We start from the raw sequence: 15,448 nt of genomic DNA on the forward strand, positions 1-15,448 counted from the left end.
TTATATCTCTAGTTTACTATACTAATTAATATTTTACTTATTCATTATTTTCTATTGAACAAATTAATTACTAAGAGTAAAATTATAAAAAATTTATTATTTATTAATTTTATAAAATAACAGTAAAAATTAAAACTATATTTTCATTCTCCTATATATCTAGTATTAAAAGTATTTATTTTTAAACTGAAAATAAGCCTAATAATAATTTTTTACCTAAAACAGTTATTCATTCAAAATGTTTTTTTTTTTCACATTATTCACAATTTTATATGTGTTGTTTAATAGCAAACGCTTTTTCTTTCCAATTAACATTCAAACTACGCAAATATATCATTTTGTTTCTCTCACAAACTTCCTCCCGCGTCTATATATGCTATGGAATTTAATTAACATATCTTGAAGACAACACAAAGTTCTTTTCTTTTCCAACTTGAGAATCAACTTAAAGTTATTCTACCTTCATTAATCACACTGCTCCAATTTTGCGTGAGTATTGAATACTCCATAGGCTTACAAGTTTAGAACATCTCTCATTGCTTGAGTTGCACATTTTGGCATGGGCATGTGGTCCCTTCCAACCCATCAGAGTCATCACATATATGCTTATAAGAATAAGCATAAGAGAATGTTTTCTAGACAACAAAATAAGACAATTATAAATCATTCTGAAGTGTATTTTTAAAATATATGCATATAAAAAAAAGTAGGTGAAAAATAAAACATATAAAGCATATCTTATGCATGAAATGTAGTATTCTAGTTCTGTGGTCAAACGAGAAGTCTTTCCTTCCTTGAGTTGGAAATTCCTTTTTTTCCTTGGTTAAACAAGAATAAGCATATCCATTTACATCTTCTTGGATGTCTTTACCCATGCACCCATGCTTCCATAAGACTTCATCCCTAATCAACACATTATCCAAAATACTCAAAAACCATATTCACATGTTCAAACAAACAAAATAAACCAACCATAATTCCAGATTTGTAGAAGAGTGCATAATATGGAGAAGATTGAACACTTCAGCCATATCCACCCTCTACTGTTAAAGGAAGAACAGAAAAATAAATACCAACAAGCCCTTTGCTCAGGTTGTGAAAAAACAATTTCAGGTCCTGTCTTCTGCTGCGACATATGCAACTATGTCCTTCACAAAACATGCGCAGAACTTCCACGCTACATGAAGCACCCATATCACCCTCAACACCCTCTTATTCTCCTTTCTACCAATCCTTACAAGGGAAACTGTATATGTGATGCTTGTTTTGGCATCTTCAACAACTTCGTATATCATTGTTATCATTGTCAATATGATCTTGACACTACGTGTGCCTCTCGGTGGCAGCCAGATGATGGCCATAAGCATGCCTTCTTGGTCTTGACAAATTCACAATCGTTTATTTGTTATGCTTGTGGCATGGAAATAAACGAGACCAGTGCATGCTTATGCACCATTTGTCAGATTTGGGTTCATTCTAGCTGCGCTGCATTGCCTCTTGCTATTAGATTAGATGGCCACCCACACCGTTTGAAGCTCACTTATTCCCTTCATCATGTTTATGGTTTTTGGGGTGTCTTAACTTGTGGTGCTTGTGATGGATATATGAGTTCAGCTTTTGCGGGTTATTTTTGTTCATCTTGCAAATTCCCCGTGCATTTGAAGTGTCCACAACAATATTCAAGAGAAGAGTGCGAGACCGCAACAGAAGATGAGGAAGAGGAATCATTCATAGACTCGGAAAGTAAGCACTCCCAGGATATTGTTGGTTTTAGTGTCTTCAGTCATGAACATTTGTTGAAGTTCATAGAGGATAAGAGTACTCAGCAATATGCTGATGAACTCTGTGATGGGTGTGTTCAACCTATCACGCCAACTTTCTTTTCTTGTGAAGAAGAAAAATGTGGTTTCAAGTTGCACCAAAGTTGTGCTGATTTACCAAGAACGAGGCAACACCCTTTTCATGTGCACTCTTTAACTCTTCTCTCAAAGGCTCCTTATGATGGCATTTTTAGGTGTGATGCATGCAGATCATTGAACAATGGCTTTGTGTATCGTTGTGGTGAGTGTCAATTCGACCTTGATGTTTGTTGTGGTTTTCTTGAAGAGAGAGTTGAACACCAAAGTCACAAGCACCCCCTTTTCCTTAAGAAGACAAGCATAGCTAGGCAATGCAAAGGTTGTCATATTTGGTCTAGTCATGTGTATGTCTGTGATGTTTGTGAGGATTTTGCTATTGATTGTGGGTGTGTTTCTCTGCCGTGTAAGGCGTGGCACGTGAATGATAAGCATCCTCTTAGTCTAACCTATTTTGTTGAAGGGGATTTGAGGGAATATGAATGTGGCATTTGCAATGAGAAAGTGTCTTCGAAGCAATGGTTTTATTTCTGTGATGACTGTGACTTCGCTTCTCATCCGTATTGTGTTCTTGGCAAGTCTAAGCGTGTTAAGTTCGGAGGTAGTTTCCAATATGATGTTCATTCACACCCTCTTGCTTTGGTTGAAGGAACTGAGCAGAACAAGACATGCGAAGCATGTGGTGAATTGTGCAACGGGTGGACCCTTGAGTGTGGGGAATGCAAATGCTACTTCCACAGAGAAGGACAGTGTTTCTGGGAACAATTTAAGAAGAGCGCAAAGTATTTGGCATTATCAGGAATGGCGAGGCAGAGGTACGCAGCAAACGTATTGGCTTCCACGCCCAATGTAACCACGAAGTGAATAGAAAATCACTGGCTTATTATCCCTCTCTTATGTTATTTAATGTAATTAAATTGCATGTAAATGTGAAGTAATGTTTGTGAATTTCATCTCTATATATAATATATTCCTTATTCATATGTAAGATTTTCTTCTTCTCGTACACAAGTTAAGCAATTAAAGGCGCTACCTGTGCTTTTGTAGTGAAGGCATTCCTAATCTTTATTTCGTTGAGAAATTTTATTCTTACAACTTTTCTTATAACTATTTATGCAGTTCAGAGAGATAAAGAACAGAAAAGAAAAAATATATATATTATATGAAATAAGTGATGTGTTATAAAAAAAACTAAGAACATTAGGGAATACAATAGAAAGTATATCTAAAACCAATCTCTATTTCTGACTCTCAAAAAGTACGTTGATCTACCATTAATGCGACATTGTGTATTTTTAGCAGATGCAATTAGATATCTATCACTTATCTGACTTCTGAATATATATGCAACGGAAGTATAACGGAAGTATAATGTGTATATACTCCGTAATGAAAATCATTTATATTTCGTATAATCCATCAATATCCATAATAGAATGTCACCATTTAATTTAAACCGTGCACTCAATTTTTTTACCTCTCATGTTTCCCAATATATGTTTTATCCTATCACAATTCTAGATGTTAGTCAGCACTTCTCTGTTACTAATTACTTACAATCAAAATTTAATACAGACAATTGCTAAACAAGTTTGAAATATTGCTCAAAATTGTCTCTACGTCCACGAAATTTTTAATAGGTTTTCATATGCATCCATTTCTAATCCATTAGACACGCTACTTCACTGTAGACATAAACAATTACATGGTGACTAATAACCAAATTCATTAATTTTTGGCAGGAAAAAACATGCCGGTCAAAAACCAAGAATCCCTGTTAAATAAGAAATCTTGCTATCCTTTCACCTGTAATGAACAATGACATTAATGTGTATACAATCCTTTGGAATAACTACTAGCACAAACTGTTAAGATAATCTCACGGATCATCAATCTGCACCGTGAGGTCCTGCACACCCAGATCATGGTATAGACCATGCACAAATTCTAGTATTGGGCGATCGTTCATCCCCTTCTTTACCTGCCAGCATGATCCAACAACAGTCAACATCAAATCTATACTGTAGCTAACTGGCTACCCTATATATATAGAGAGAGAGAGAGAGAGAAAAAAGAAACAAGCCATACTAATATAACCAAATTTTGAAATTGAATTCAGTTCTCTCAATATAATAGATAAACAACGTTTCACTTGATTGCTCACTTGTGCGAGACTACAAGTGTGAGGGATGTATCCATCCATAAATTTTTCTGTGAAGGATGTCTACAGAGTAGACATATTTTGTGTCTTAAGATGACATGTTTCAGCTTTTGTTCCCATTAGTAACACATGCAGTGACAAAGAAAAGGAGAACAAATAAAATTACCTGTATTGATAGTGAACCCACAACATGACCAGGCACCAATTCCCAAAAGCGAGCCTGGGAGACTTCCATTACATCTTCCCGAGCAGAAATCTGAATAAAATATACAATACTTAAAAAAGTGAAGCATTGACGCATCAACAGGTATGTCAAATTAAATAACATACACAAAAGCGTGCAAGTGGTCACTAGTAAGAGCATAATGTAGTTTTGTCAACAATTTTACAACAGCTTCAATGTCAATGTTTGTAGAACATCCACATTATCTAGGAATTTGCCAAATTCAGTTATGTTTTAGCCAATTTGTGACAAACAAAAATTGAAAGGAAAAAGTGTTTTTACTTGCTTATAACCCACTGCATAATATATCCCTCCGCATTAAGTGTCAGACTTCCAAACAAATTTCAAACTAGGCACTATTATTTACAAGCTACTTGGGTAAAAGCACATTTTACCCAAGAAAAAGTAGTACCTGTCTCAAGCATTTGTTAAAAGCAGTAGTTGGGATGCTGGGAGGAGACATTTGGAGCAAGATACCACCAGTGGCCCTAAAGAGAGGCAGAACAAGTATGAAAACTGCAGCAGAAACAAGTCCCAAACACAAGACTTCTGCATTCTGAACCCTATTAAATAAGGAAAAAGAAACAAGTCAAATCACAATGTCTGAAGAAATCAGGCTAGGAAACAGTCTCGTGTTTTTTACTTTCCATCTCTCCCAAGATTATATAGACAGAATTTGAAACAGTATTTACCCAATTGACAATAACCAGGATGCCAATATCAGACCTGCACTGAGAAACCATTGAAGTATATAAGCTTGATATTAATTTGCACACAGTAAATGAAATGTATTACACATGACACACACAATGACATATAAATCCAAGCCTATCTACCTGCGAATGGAATCAGCAAGAACATGCAGGAAAACAGAGTGGTGATTCATATCTTCCGCATTTCTGTAAGCTGCAACATAAATTCCAGAAGAAACATTTATATCATGATTATCACAGGTCAAGGCTCAAAAGGAACTATCAATGTATGAGCATCAATTCAAAATGTTGCAAATGTTAAATCAAGTGAATCTATAAACCTCTAAAATAAAAACTAACCAAGATTTATCCGAGCATAGTTTCTGAAGAACCATACACCAATGAGATTTACAAATAAATTGGTCACTGCAGAAACAATCAAGTAATGCCTACAAGAAAGAACACAATCAGCACTAAGCAGAAATAAAAGCTAGCAATAAAAACAAATCAAGAACCAAAATGTTGGAATGAAATTATGAAAACCACTCAATTTAGACAAACAACACCCTACCCATACTGAAAGAAACAAAGTTTGCACATATGTGATGATGGCAGCTGCAAAATCAAGAAGCCATCATTTCAAAAATCCACAGGACCTAGAAGTCACTATTTGTAAATTTTAGCCATTTACAATAGATGTCCTAAAGAAAAATAGTCTGTTGTGTCTTTAATGAGCATTAGTTATTGTATTTGTAGGCTTTCCAGAAATTATTAATGTTATTTAAGCTTGATATTTTATTGTATCTGGTCAAGCTTAATTAGTCCTACATCAGTGACAAGATAAGCCACCAAAGAAGAGTTTGATTGAAGAGAATATTTTCAAGAACCTGACTCTAGTTGTGAGTCAGTAATGCATCTCTTTCTCTTGGGAATGATGCCAACTGCCAAGATACCTTATCGTATGCTTATGTTATGTTGCTCCTTATATTTCATCTTCTGACTCACGGGGACTGCTTATGGCCTGATAACAGCCACAAGCAAACCAGCCACATCCCCACAAATCCTACGGGTCATTAGTTCCTTAAATTATAACCTTGGTTCTCTAAAGAAAACCCTAATTTTGATATGTTTAATGTGCTATCCTGTATCAACTTAGTTATAAATAGACTATTAAGAAGCAAAAACATCCCATTACTGGCCTAATGTAGATGGAATTTTTATACCCTTCATATCAATAATATCATTTACTTTGAACCATATAAACACTAACTCAAAGAGGTCAGAAATAATACACATGGATTAACAAACAATCGGGTGCTAGTAAAAAAGATAAGTTCCAATGTCAACCACAGTAAATCCTCACAAACCATCTTCTATTTTAAACAAGAATACAGAGAAAAGAATGGGACAAAAGATCACATCAATAATGATATCCAAAACATATAATGGAAACAAGGAAAACAGGTAAACCATAGCCGACTTGCTCCACACACAATTTTACAAACAAAATGACAATTATATTTTAAGATCTTGATCAAATATCAGAAGGCTCAAATAGTGCTATAATGATTCATGCTTGACATAGACAGTAAAATATCACTAAACATGCCTATAGCAATCACCTTGCATACATGAAATGGAACTCAACCCAACCACATAAATAACACATACAAGAACTTCAATTCTTATTGAAAAAAAAAAAAAAGAACATTTTTTTTTGTTGCTGAATATGTAAAGTACTTAATTGGAAGTAATAAAACACAGATAATAACTTACTTGTGCTCTGATTCATCTTGTATGAATGCATGTAGTGCTTCAACTGCTAGGGAGAATGACATAAACAAAAGAAACAGCTGTCTACACAAGCAGCAGAAAAAGAAAATTTAACGTTAGAGCATATGATGTAATGTACTGAACAAGAGAGAAAGAATGAAATAAGTTTGCCACGGTTAACTTAAAACACTGTCATGTGAATTCTTTTAATCCCATTCAAGTGATCATTTAAAGACAAAACTACAGTTTTAGAATTAAAACAAGGATGTCATTCATTATCCCTTCTTTAACAAACTGCATTAAGTAAGAAAATAGCTTTCAGCAGCTAAATTCAGTAACACATGTCAATTCTGCAACTTTATTACCATTCTGCATTTTAAGCAACTTGCAAGATAAAAATAAAAAAATAAATTGAACATATTCATAAGGAGGATAAGAATACATATCAACTTGTCAAAACTATTAAACCTCCAAAGAATAAGAAGAACTAACTATAGATCAATACAATAATCTCCACAGCATGTGATGCTGGTGCCATTTAAGAAGGTATAAGGATACTGACTTATATGGCAACCAATTCACTACTAAACAAGGTGACAACAACAGTGGTAAGGAAATATGGAATACTTACGGCATTTGTAAACGCAGACAACACTTCCAGCCTTTTATACCTGAAATTAAAGAACATTAGTTAAAACCAGAAAATGGGTTGAAACAATTAATCAAAAAGTAAAGAGTTGTTTGAAAAATAACTTCACAGACATATTTACATACACAGTACAAGTTCAGTCATGTTTGCATCTTGCATTATTGTTGGACAAACTCGTATTCTAGAATACAAACGCAACCAATGACATATAGTCTATAGACAAAAAAAAAAGAAAAAAACTATCTTATAGTACATGAGATGCAAGCAGGTACAGAAGAACCCTGGATATATGAGGTAGGTTCAAGCTAAAATACAAGTATAACAATAGTGAAGCAACTCAGTCACAGAAAAACTTATACAGACGTCAGTTTTGCAACAAGCTTGTTCAATAAATTCATCTTGTCTAATGAAACAGAAACTTCATACCTCCATCCCTTAATCCTATATAAGAATTGAGAACTAACTCTCGGTATAAACCTTAGGAGAATCACTTCAAGCACAGAAGTTACAAAAGGGACACACAAACTTTGTCATGCATGGGTAGTAAAGAACTAACGCATGCCCTTTAGCAAGTGGGAAAAACAGTCATGTTTTCTCAAGAATGTACCACTTTGTCATGCATATTCACACATATCTTATGAAATCTACAATTTGATATACGGTATAACTGTACAGAAAATTTTCATAAAATTAATCATATTGATGTTAACAATTATAGAGTTATTTCCAGAAAAAGCATCCAAGCAACCAACTCTCCCATAATTTCGGTAACAAAATGAACCTGCGTCACGTAATTAAGTAGGAACCTACAAATGCAGCATTGATAAAAGCATCCACAATACAAAAGCAAATCTCACCCATAAGTATACTCTCGATCGGCTTTCTTTCTAGATGCAGCCATAACAAACAACGAAAACGTGAGTAGACCACATCCAAAAGTCAAGTGAACTGCATCAGACACCAAACCTGAAAAGGCACAAGTATAAGTTAACAAACCAAAGCAGCATCTTTTAAAAAATGATAATAATCATTCTAACCAAACAATTTGTAAAACTAAAATTACTTTCACCACATGTACATCGACAATTAAACAGAGTTTTTATATGCCTACAAATACAATAGAGGTTTTCAACCTTATAACAAAAATTGAACACTGAATCATACCAACACGGCCAGTGAAGAGGCCAGTGAGCAATTCGGCGGTGGAGTAGGCTACGTTGAGGGAGATCATAAAAAACAATCTCTTCATATACCTATGGCCAGACCTAATGTTTCGAAAAACGGAGAAAACGAAGGAAGGAAAAGACGATCTCCGCGGCGAGGGAGAGGGTTTTTGGTCACGCGCGGACCAGTAGTTGTGGTGGCCACGCGGGGGGATGTCGATGCTGGAATCAGTTCGGGAAAGGAATGGTCCCGAACCGATGGAAATTGGCGTGTGAGGTTGTTGCTGCTGAAACGAAGATTGGCGCGAAAACGCGAATCTTCGATCGCTGCTACCGAACTCGAAATCACCGTTGATGGAACTCAAAGTCTCTCTGGCTTCCATTTGAATTAGGGTTTTGAGGTTTGGATTTAGAAATGAAAGATTGTGAGATATGGTTGTGAAGGGAATGAATTGAGTTTTTTATCTGTCACTCAAATTGAAACCTCCCTTCCCTTGTTCGAGGAAGTGCCGCGATTGAACTGCGAATTGACGAAAGCCACACCCCACCAAGTCAAAGTAAACTCAGAAATTTCTCCCTTTTTTATTAAAAAAACATTTACTACTTTAAGCTATGGTTTATAATCAGTAATTTATACATCTATCTATCTATCACTTTGTAAGCGACATTTTTTTTAGCATAATTTTTAATCAACAAATGTAAAAATTACATCAGTAGCATTTTATCATATTATCATTTTAAATTTATAAAAAATAAAATAAAATCTAATTCTAGATATTTAGATATTATTTTCAAAATATTTTTATTGTGATATTTATCAAAATAAAATAATAAATTTAATTAAAATTACAATAAAAATATTTATTTGAAATTTTTCAATAAAAATATGAGGTTGCTTTTGTATTATTTTAGATTTATTAATTATTTTCTTCTTTTAATACTTGAGTAACCCTTATTTTTTACAAATATTTGTTTAGCTAACAAGAATACCTATAATTATGTAATACTTTATTTTAAATATTAATTAGTGATTTTCTAGTATATTGTCATGAATATTGCTAATTTAAATAATTTTTCAAAATAAAAAAGTTTTATATAATTATTTTAAATATAACATTTTTTATAAATTAAATAAATAAATATTTTAACATAAAAAACTAGAATTTAAAATTTTATTTAAGAATATTTGTCTTAATATAATGTGATAAAATTTAAATTTAAATTAATTAAATAATATTAAATTTCAATTTATTTGAAAATATTTTTAATTATATATAATATATTAAATTTTAAAGTATTAATTAAATACTAAACATAAATAATCGTGATATAATAAAGATGATAATATTTTTCAAAATACTTTCATTATATATGTATATATATATATATATATAAACACGGTCGTTGGTCAGTCCCACATCGTTATAAATAGAAGGGATTCCGGCCTTCTCTTCCTATAAAAGCAGAAGCACTGCACACGATCAAATGCTCTTTAGTAGGCCTTCCACTTGCTTGTTTAGGTTAAAAGCCATATGATGAACATGGATTCTACATTATCTCACGACGGTCGTCTGAGGATTACTGCGATGTAATGATCCAATGTTTCTGATGGTTTAATCCTTATATTCCACTAGTTAGTGCAAAATTATTTTGAAATTAGCTCCAATTATGAATTTCATTGCTTCCGCGCGGCATCTTCCTCCCAAAATCTACTCAAGATTTCGTCGATCGTCTTTGTTACCATACATACTGTGCATCAAACAGGTTACGAAACCGGCTTCAAGAGTGCCTGCCTGGCTTTGAAAATGAAATTTTATCAAAATGAATTTCATTTATATGAATTAATGTGTATGTTTACAATTTCAATGGAGGTCGCTAAACAAGTCTCAATCTTCAACCCAGGACAGCAACTAACCTACCAATGTGCTGTGTTAAACGTCCACACGAGCAATTGAGAAATTCAGTGATCATTATGGTTATCTAACATGTCCTTCTCGAATCGCAACACTGTTAATCTAACTTGTGACAACGGTGAATTTAAGCCAATAGTGCTTGAAAGTTCTCGCAGAAGATAAAGCAATGATCTGGCTGGCCGACGATAAATTCTTTTACTTACAATCTTCATACTCCACTGCAACCAGTAAAATGTTGAGAAAATAGTAGTCATAGATGTATATTATAGTAAAGCATGCTGGAAAATCAATAAGAATGATCCCATGTGTTCTACTATATCCAACTTCCGCTTAATATTTCTCTTAAAACGAAAAATAAAAGAGTGATTGAGGAGATTATTAGAAGGAAGTTGCACTGTTTGTAGGATGATTTAGGATTTGTTTTGACGCAATGTCAGGGTGTTTGGTTTCGTCTCTATCGGGTAATAATCGACAATTAAAATATCTTATACGCATCCAAATGCACTAGCTACATATGATGATATGAAGTTCTTCCTGTTCTTTTCTTACCTAAAGATGTGCCATAAGGGACTCACCTGCTTATCACGATTCAACAGTGCATATGATGATCCAATGTATAGGCACGAATATCCGAAGGACTTGTACCCGGCCTAAGAATAAAACAACAAGATAAAATTACACAGCATGAGCAAGAGTAAAGATAGAGGAAGTTAAGTATCAAAAACAACAAAACAACTTAAACAAGCCTTGTACAGAGAGTAAAAAAAACGAGAGCAGGAGTCAAATAGCTTTAAGCATACAGGATCATGTTCACAAGAAAATTCATTGATTTGATCAGTTTGCATTTGGACAAAAGCAACTACAAGTTCAAACTCGCATATAGAGTAACCTTTTTTTTTTGTCCTAATTAATTTATATATTATGCATTTTGCCAACATTTATCCGAAGTCGGGCTGGACCTGACAGTGATGAACCTTATACCCATTAGCCAACCCAAACCAAACCAACCAGTTGAGATGTATGTTGTATTCCCAGTTAACAGATTTCTGTCCATAGCGAAAGAAATAATACTTTTACATACAAAATTATTTCCTTCCCTCGAACCAAGCAATGCATTAGATTTAGGGAAAATATCCTGTACTCAAGAACAAAATACCTTTTGTTAATGGTTCCATAATGGAATTTGAGCTTTCCAGCCTTAATATCCTCAACATACTGTGACCATGAGATATACAATAAGTATGAGCAAGCAACATAATAAAACCCAAAGCCAGAATGTTCAAGTATCTGAATCGTACCAAACTCAAGGTAACCACCATTGATGAAAAGGATAGAGAATTAAAAGGTATATCATCAAGTGGAAAAAGTTGACATTCTAATGATTCCGGACCAGGTGAAAAATGGGGCTTCTTCAGCTTTGCTAAGAATATCAGATAAGTCTGCCTCACACATGCCACAATCATGATCAAAATTCTCTACCTAGCCAAGAGGATCAACCAAAAAGAAAAAGAATAATGAAGAAATAAATCATTCTCACTTGGCCAATTAAAGGAATATCCAATTGGGCAAAGGGAGAAATTACTTCTACATCTGCATTTGCTTCTTCCCTTGTTTCCCTGATGGCACCTTCCACAGCTGACTCTCCAATTTCCAAATAACCAGCAGGAAGGGTCCTTATTGACACCAAAGTATGAAATTACCACAGCTCATTGCTATAGGAATGTAACATGTACACAACCAAAAACAAAAGTATTTCAATAAAACCTCCATTCCTACCAAAGGCCATGAGACGGTTGAATACTCCTCTTGCAAAGAAGGACCTTGTTATCATGTTCAATGAGGCAGCCAACTACCTACTTTGCCAGCCAAAATCATGTCATGTTCAAAAGAAAGTAATTAGTCAAATATAAACTGAAGAAGTGAAGTGAAATAAGTGCTGTGACAAACAGCATAAAATCATTATACAATTCTTGTCCTGACAAAAATTAGAGAATCTCATAAACATGGATATGACACAAGACAGAGAGATTTGCAAATGTTAAAAATTATAGGAAACAAACCCGAATACAACACATAAATTAATATAAAAACACAAATCTTATATCAAATGAGAGAATTGACGTTTAAAAGTTAACATAGTTACCATGAATCATTCTAGGCACCATGAACTACTATCATTTATCTAATATTTCGAAATACAAAAATAAAAAAATTATAAAAATGCAGTAGGAGTATCTGAAGTGTACAATGTGAATACGTATCCAACCCAAGTACAGCTACTATTATAGTGTCCATGCTTATTTTTAAAAAACACATCTAGAAACATATGATACTCCTCCAAATCCTTATTTGTTTTGCATTTTCATTAACTGTTTTATGGAAAGAAAAATCACTTCAAAAAATGGGAGTTATAGGCATACCATTTTAAAGCAAGTTATAATGCAGAGACGTTGACTTCTTAATCCATTACAGTATCAAATGCATACGTCACATGCCAAGTGCAAAAAGAAATCTTAATCCTAAAGTTGAAACAATTAATCTGTTTCCTCAGATCAATGAATGCCAGGTAAAAAAAATCAAGACCACACTTCCTTTTACTCAATGTCTGCCCAAAATGCATCTTGAAACTTGCGCAAAAGTTATAACCTCTAATATAGCAAGAAGCAAAATGTAAAGTTATACCGCATGTGCACTGAATTGTACACAATAAACCAACCATAAAAATATTTCGTATCTTGGATTGATGTTTAGGTTATCCACAGAACTATACTATTCTCCTGTTAGATACAGCTGAAGCCACGACCTCTTCAGAAGCTTTAACAACAAACAATTTTGTTTTTGTCATAAATGAAGAAAATATATTGGAAAAGAGAAAGTAAGAATAATTTCTAATGCACAGAGTAAACTTCATACTGATTAATGATTATGAAACATTGAGGTCCAAATCCAAATTTTAAGAATACGCATCAGACACTCCAATTAAAAACAGTAACATCATTTCATAAATCAATCCACACGCCTTGAAACAAGTTACTTCTGAACAGTTATTACTTCACAATCAGAAGCAATACAGAGAAATTCGAAGAGAGTTACCATTTTCGGATTCTGATAAGCAATCTTCCCACAAACAGTACATATAGCTCTCAACTTTTCTTCTCCATGGGGAATATCATGCTTGGTTGAACCACCACACCACTGACAGAACTTGATGTTGCGAACGTTCCCCTACATTGTCATGATCAATAGCATTTGAACGAACGATTCAGATCTACAATCGTAAGATTACGGCGTCGTATCAACAACAACAACACATACCTATAACGAAATTACGAAATTAGCATTAGGAATAGGCGAAGAGAACTCACAGCAGAATGCAGCGGTGATGAGGAAGCATGAAACGGTGCGAATCGAACCCTGCGAGAGAGGGTATTGGTGGGAAGCAGTTTGGAAAAAGGGTTAGGGTATGATATTGAGGAGAATGAGGAGAGTGAAATGGATGTGCGAGGTTTGAAATTCCATCGCTGACTAACTAATCCATATATCTGAAGTTGGATAGCTTTCACCATCGTTTTTGTTCTTCTTCTTCTTCTGCGATTGGAATTTGGAATGCAGAACCAAACCCTTTTTACTGTGCCAGCCACACCACCTCTAATTCAAATCGCAATTAATCCACATCTTCCAACGATGAAGAGTTTACTTGTTTAAGAGTCAACCTTGCTTTAAAAATCATTTCCTCTTAATTCTACTAATATTTATTTTAAGCAATTAATTTCGATGATGATTCACTTTTTGAAACCTCCCAAATTCACCCGCACGCTTTTGTATTGTTCCATCGATGTGAACGAATCATTCTCGCCGCATTAGTACAGTACACGATAAGTTTTTAATTATCGTTCAAGTATTTTGTTATGTTTTAATTTCTATCGTTATAAAAAATAAGTATTTTACTTCTTTAAAATAAAATAAAAAAACTTTATTCTTTATATTTAATAAATAAAAATATTAAAAAGTTTTACAATTATAATTTTAGAAGACTATTTGATGTGATCCTCCTCCATTTGAGAGACTGAAACATAACGTGGATGGGTTAGTTTGTAGACATAAAGGTCAGACTGGCTGAGGATGAGCAAGGCAATTTTCGGGCTGATTTTATTCAAATGTTTGGGCTTTTTTAATCTATAATGACTGAACTTTGGACTCTTCTTTCGGCCATTCGTCCAGGGAAAGACATGAAATTTGAGGGAATTTTAATAGATATAAATTCTAAATTGACAATCCATTTATCAGATCTGACGCAGATAATTATCATAGGCTAAAACTCATTATGTCTAAAATCAACGGTTTACTTTAATTTTGTGGCCACTTAAGCTCCTCAGGTTTCTTTTCTTATTTTTGTATTCTTATCCTCCTCCCCAACTTGTCTCCATTTTTATGAAGGATGCTTATTGAATAACTTTTCTTATAATGATTAGCTAATTAGTTTGTTCTCTCTCTCTCTCTCTCTCTCTCTCTCTCTCTCTCTATATATATATATATATATATATATATATATATATATTAATGACTTTATTCTTTTAAAAGGATTAAATTGGGTCAAGTGATAATTTTTAAAGACTAAATTGAGTATTTATTTTAAAATATAACTTGCTATAAAAGCTAAATAAATACCAAAATAGTAATTTGTTAGTTAGAAAGACATATTTACTATATTAAAATTATAAAAATTAAATAAATGTATTTATTAAATTCAACTTGAAGGCTGGATTTAATATTTTCTTTAAAAAAAATTACGTGTCTTATTTTTATGTATAAACCACCACACGTAGCACTCTTGAAAATAATGAAGAACACGTAAAGGAGATAACTGTAGTTTATCACTAACCCGAGAGAAAGTCGGCGTAATTGTCGCTATAAAACATAACATGAAAAACTTAATCACAAAGTTTTACTTTTAAAAACGAAAATTAAAAATAATATATATAAATAAAATACTACTACACAGTATTAAAAAACTGTAC

General features: G+C 33.5%; 3 protein-coding genes and 1 non-coding gene across 6 annotated transcripts; 2 read left to right on the plus strand and 2 right to left on the minus strand.

Moving 5' to 3' along the window:
• Positions 1–272: 272 nt before the first annotated feature.
• LOC113860999 lies at positions 273–3,477 on the plus strand. Its single transcript, XM_027493595.1, has one exon. It carries the CDS (start codon positions 1,005–1,007, stop codon positions 2,718–2,720), a length of 1,716 nt encoding a protein of 571 aa, XP_027349396.1. The 5' UTR covers positions 273–1,004; the 3' UTR covers positions 2,721–3,477.
• A 151-nt stretch (positions 3,478–3,628) lies between these two features.
• LOC113861000 (metal tolerance protein C2) lies at positions 3,629–9,079 on the minus strand. Its single transcript, XM_027493596.1, has 11 exons — positions 8,519–9,079; positions 8,212–8,320; positions 7,337–7,376; positions 6,709–6,785; positions 5,293–5,381; positions 5,077–5,146; positions 4,933–4,971; positions 4,653–4,803; positions 4,184–4,273; positions 3,740–3,837; positions 3,629–3,662 (listed from the first exon to the last, which is right to left on the minus strand). Exons 1-11 carry the CDS (start codon positions 8,898–8,900, stop codon positions 3,659–3,661), a joined length of 1,149 nt encoding a protein of 382 aa, XP_027349397.1. The 5' UTR covers positions 8,901–9,079; the 3' UTR covers positions 3,629–3,658.
• Positions 9,080–10,042: 963 nt separating this feature from the next.
• Positions 10,043–10,131, plus strand: LOC113864086. Its single transcript, XR_003504691.1, has one exon. It is a non-coding gene; the product is annotated as a small nucleolar RNA Z161/Z228 (small nucleolar RNA).
• Positions 10,132–10,335: 204 nt separating this feature from the next.
• Positions 10,336–14,116, minus strand: LOC113863012 (nudix hydrolase 23, chloroplastic). Of its 3 annotated transcripts, XM_027496377.1 has the most exons (8): positions 13,796–14,116; positions 13,524–13,655; positions 12,207–12,283; positions 11,968–12,103; positions 11,729–11,869; positions 11,587–11,645; positions 11,006–11,080; positions 10,337–10,648 (listed from the first exon to the last, which is right to left on the minus strand). In XM_027496377.1, the coding sequence occupies exons 1-7, from the start codon at positions 13,994–13,996 to the stop codon at positions 11,020–11,022; spliced, it is 807 nt and encodes a 268-aa protein (XP_027352178.1). In that variant the 5' UTR covers positions 13,997–14,116; the 3' UTR covers positions 10,337–10,648; positions 11,006–11,019. The 3 variants fall into 3 exon arrangements, with proteins under 3 accessions (XP_027352179.1, XP_027352178.1, XP_027352180.1); XM_027496379.1 differs by lacking the exon at positions 11,729–11,869 and having other exon boundaries at positions 10,585–10,648; XM_027496378.1 differs by lacking the exons at positions 11,587–11,645; positions 11,729–11,869 and having other exon boundaries at positions 10,336–10,648.
• Positions 14,117–15,448: the final 1,332 nt, after the last annotated feature.

The sequence above is a fragment of the Abrus precatorius genome, unplaced genomic scaffold, assembly GCF_003935025.1.
Source record: "Abrus precatorius isolate BTA unplaced genomic scaffold, Abrus_2018 Scaffold3, whole genome shotgun sequence".
Lineage (NCBI taxonomy): Eukaryota > Viridiplantae > Streptophyta > Magnoliopsida > Fabales > Fabaceae > Abrus > Abrus precatorius.

What these genes read in the sequence shown, in the direction of transcription:
- LOC113860999 (XM_027493595.1), top strand. Translation starts at nt 1,005, where the DNA reads ATGGAGAAGATTGAACACTTCAGCCATATCCACCCTCTACTGTTAAAG.
- LOC113861000 (XM_027493596.1), bottom strand. Translation starts at nt 8,900, where the DNA reads ATGGAAGCCAGAGAGACTTTGAGTTCCATCAACGGTGATTTCGAGTTC. An exon ending in CCTCTTCACTGGCCGTGTTG is followed by an intron (nt 8,321 to 8,518) that starts GTATGATTCAGT and finishes GTGCCTTTTCAG; the next exon opens with GTTTGGTGTCTGATGCAGTT. An exon ending in GATCGAGAGTATACTTATGG is followed by an intron (nt 7,377 to 8,211) that starts GTGAGATTTGCT and finishes CTTTAATTTCAG; the next exon opens with GTATAAAAGGCTGGAAGTGT.
- LOC113863012 (XM_027496377.1), bottom strand. Translation starts at nt 13,996, where the DNA reads ATGGTGAAAGCTATCCAACTTCAGATATATGGATTAGTTAGTCAGCGA. An exon ending in CATCACCGCTGCATTCTGCT is followed by an intron (nt 13,656 to 13,795) that starts GTGAGTTCTCTT and finishes ATGACAATGTAG; the next exon opens with GGGAACGTTCGCAACATCAA. An exon ending in CAACCGTCTCATGGCCTTTG is followed by an intron (nt 12,104 to 12,206) that starts GTAGGAATGGAG and finishes GGTGTCAATAAG; the next exon opens with GACCCTTCCTGCTGGTTATT.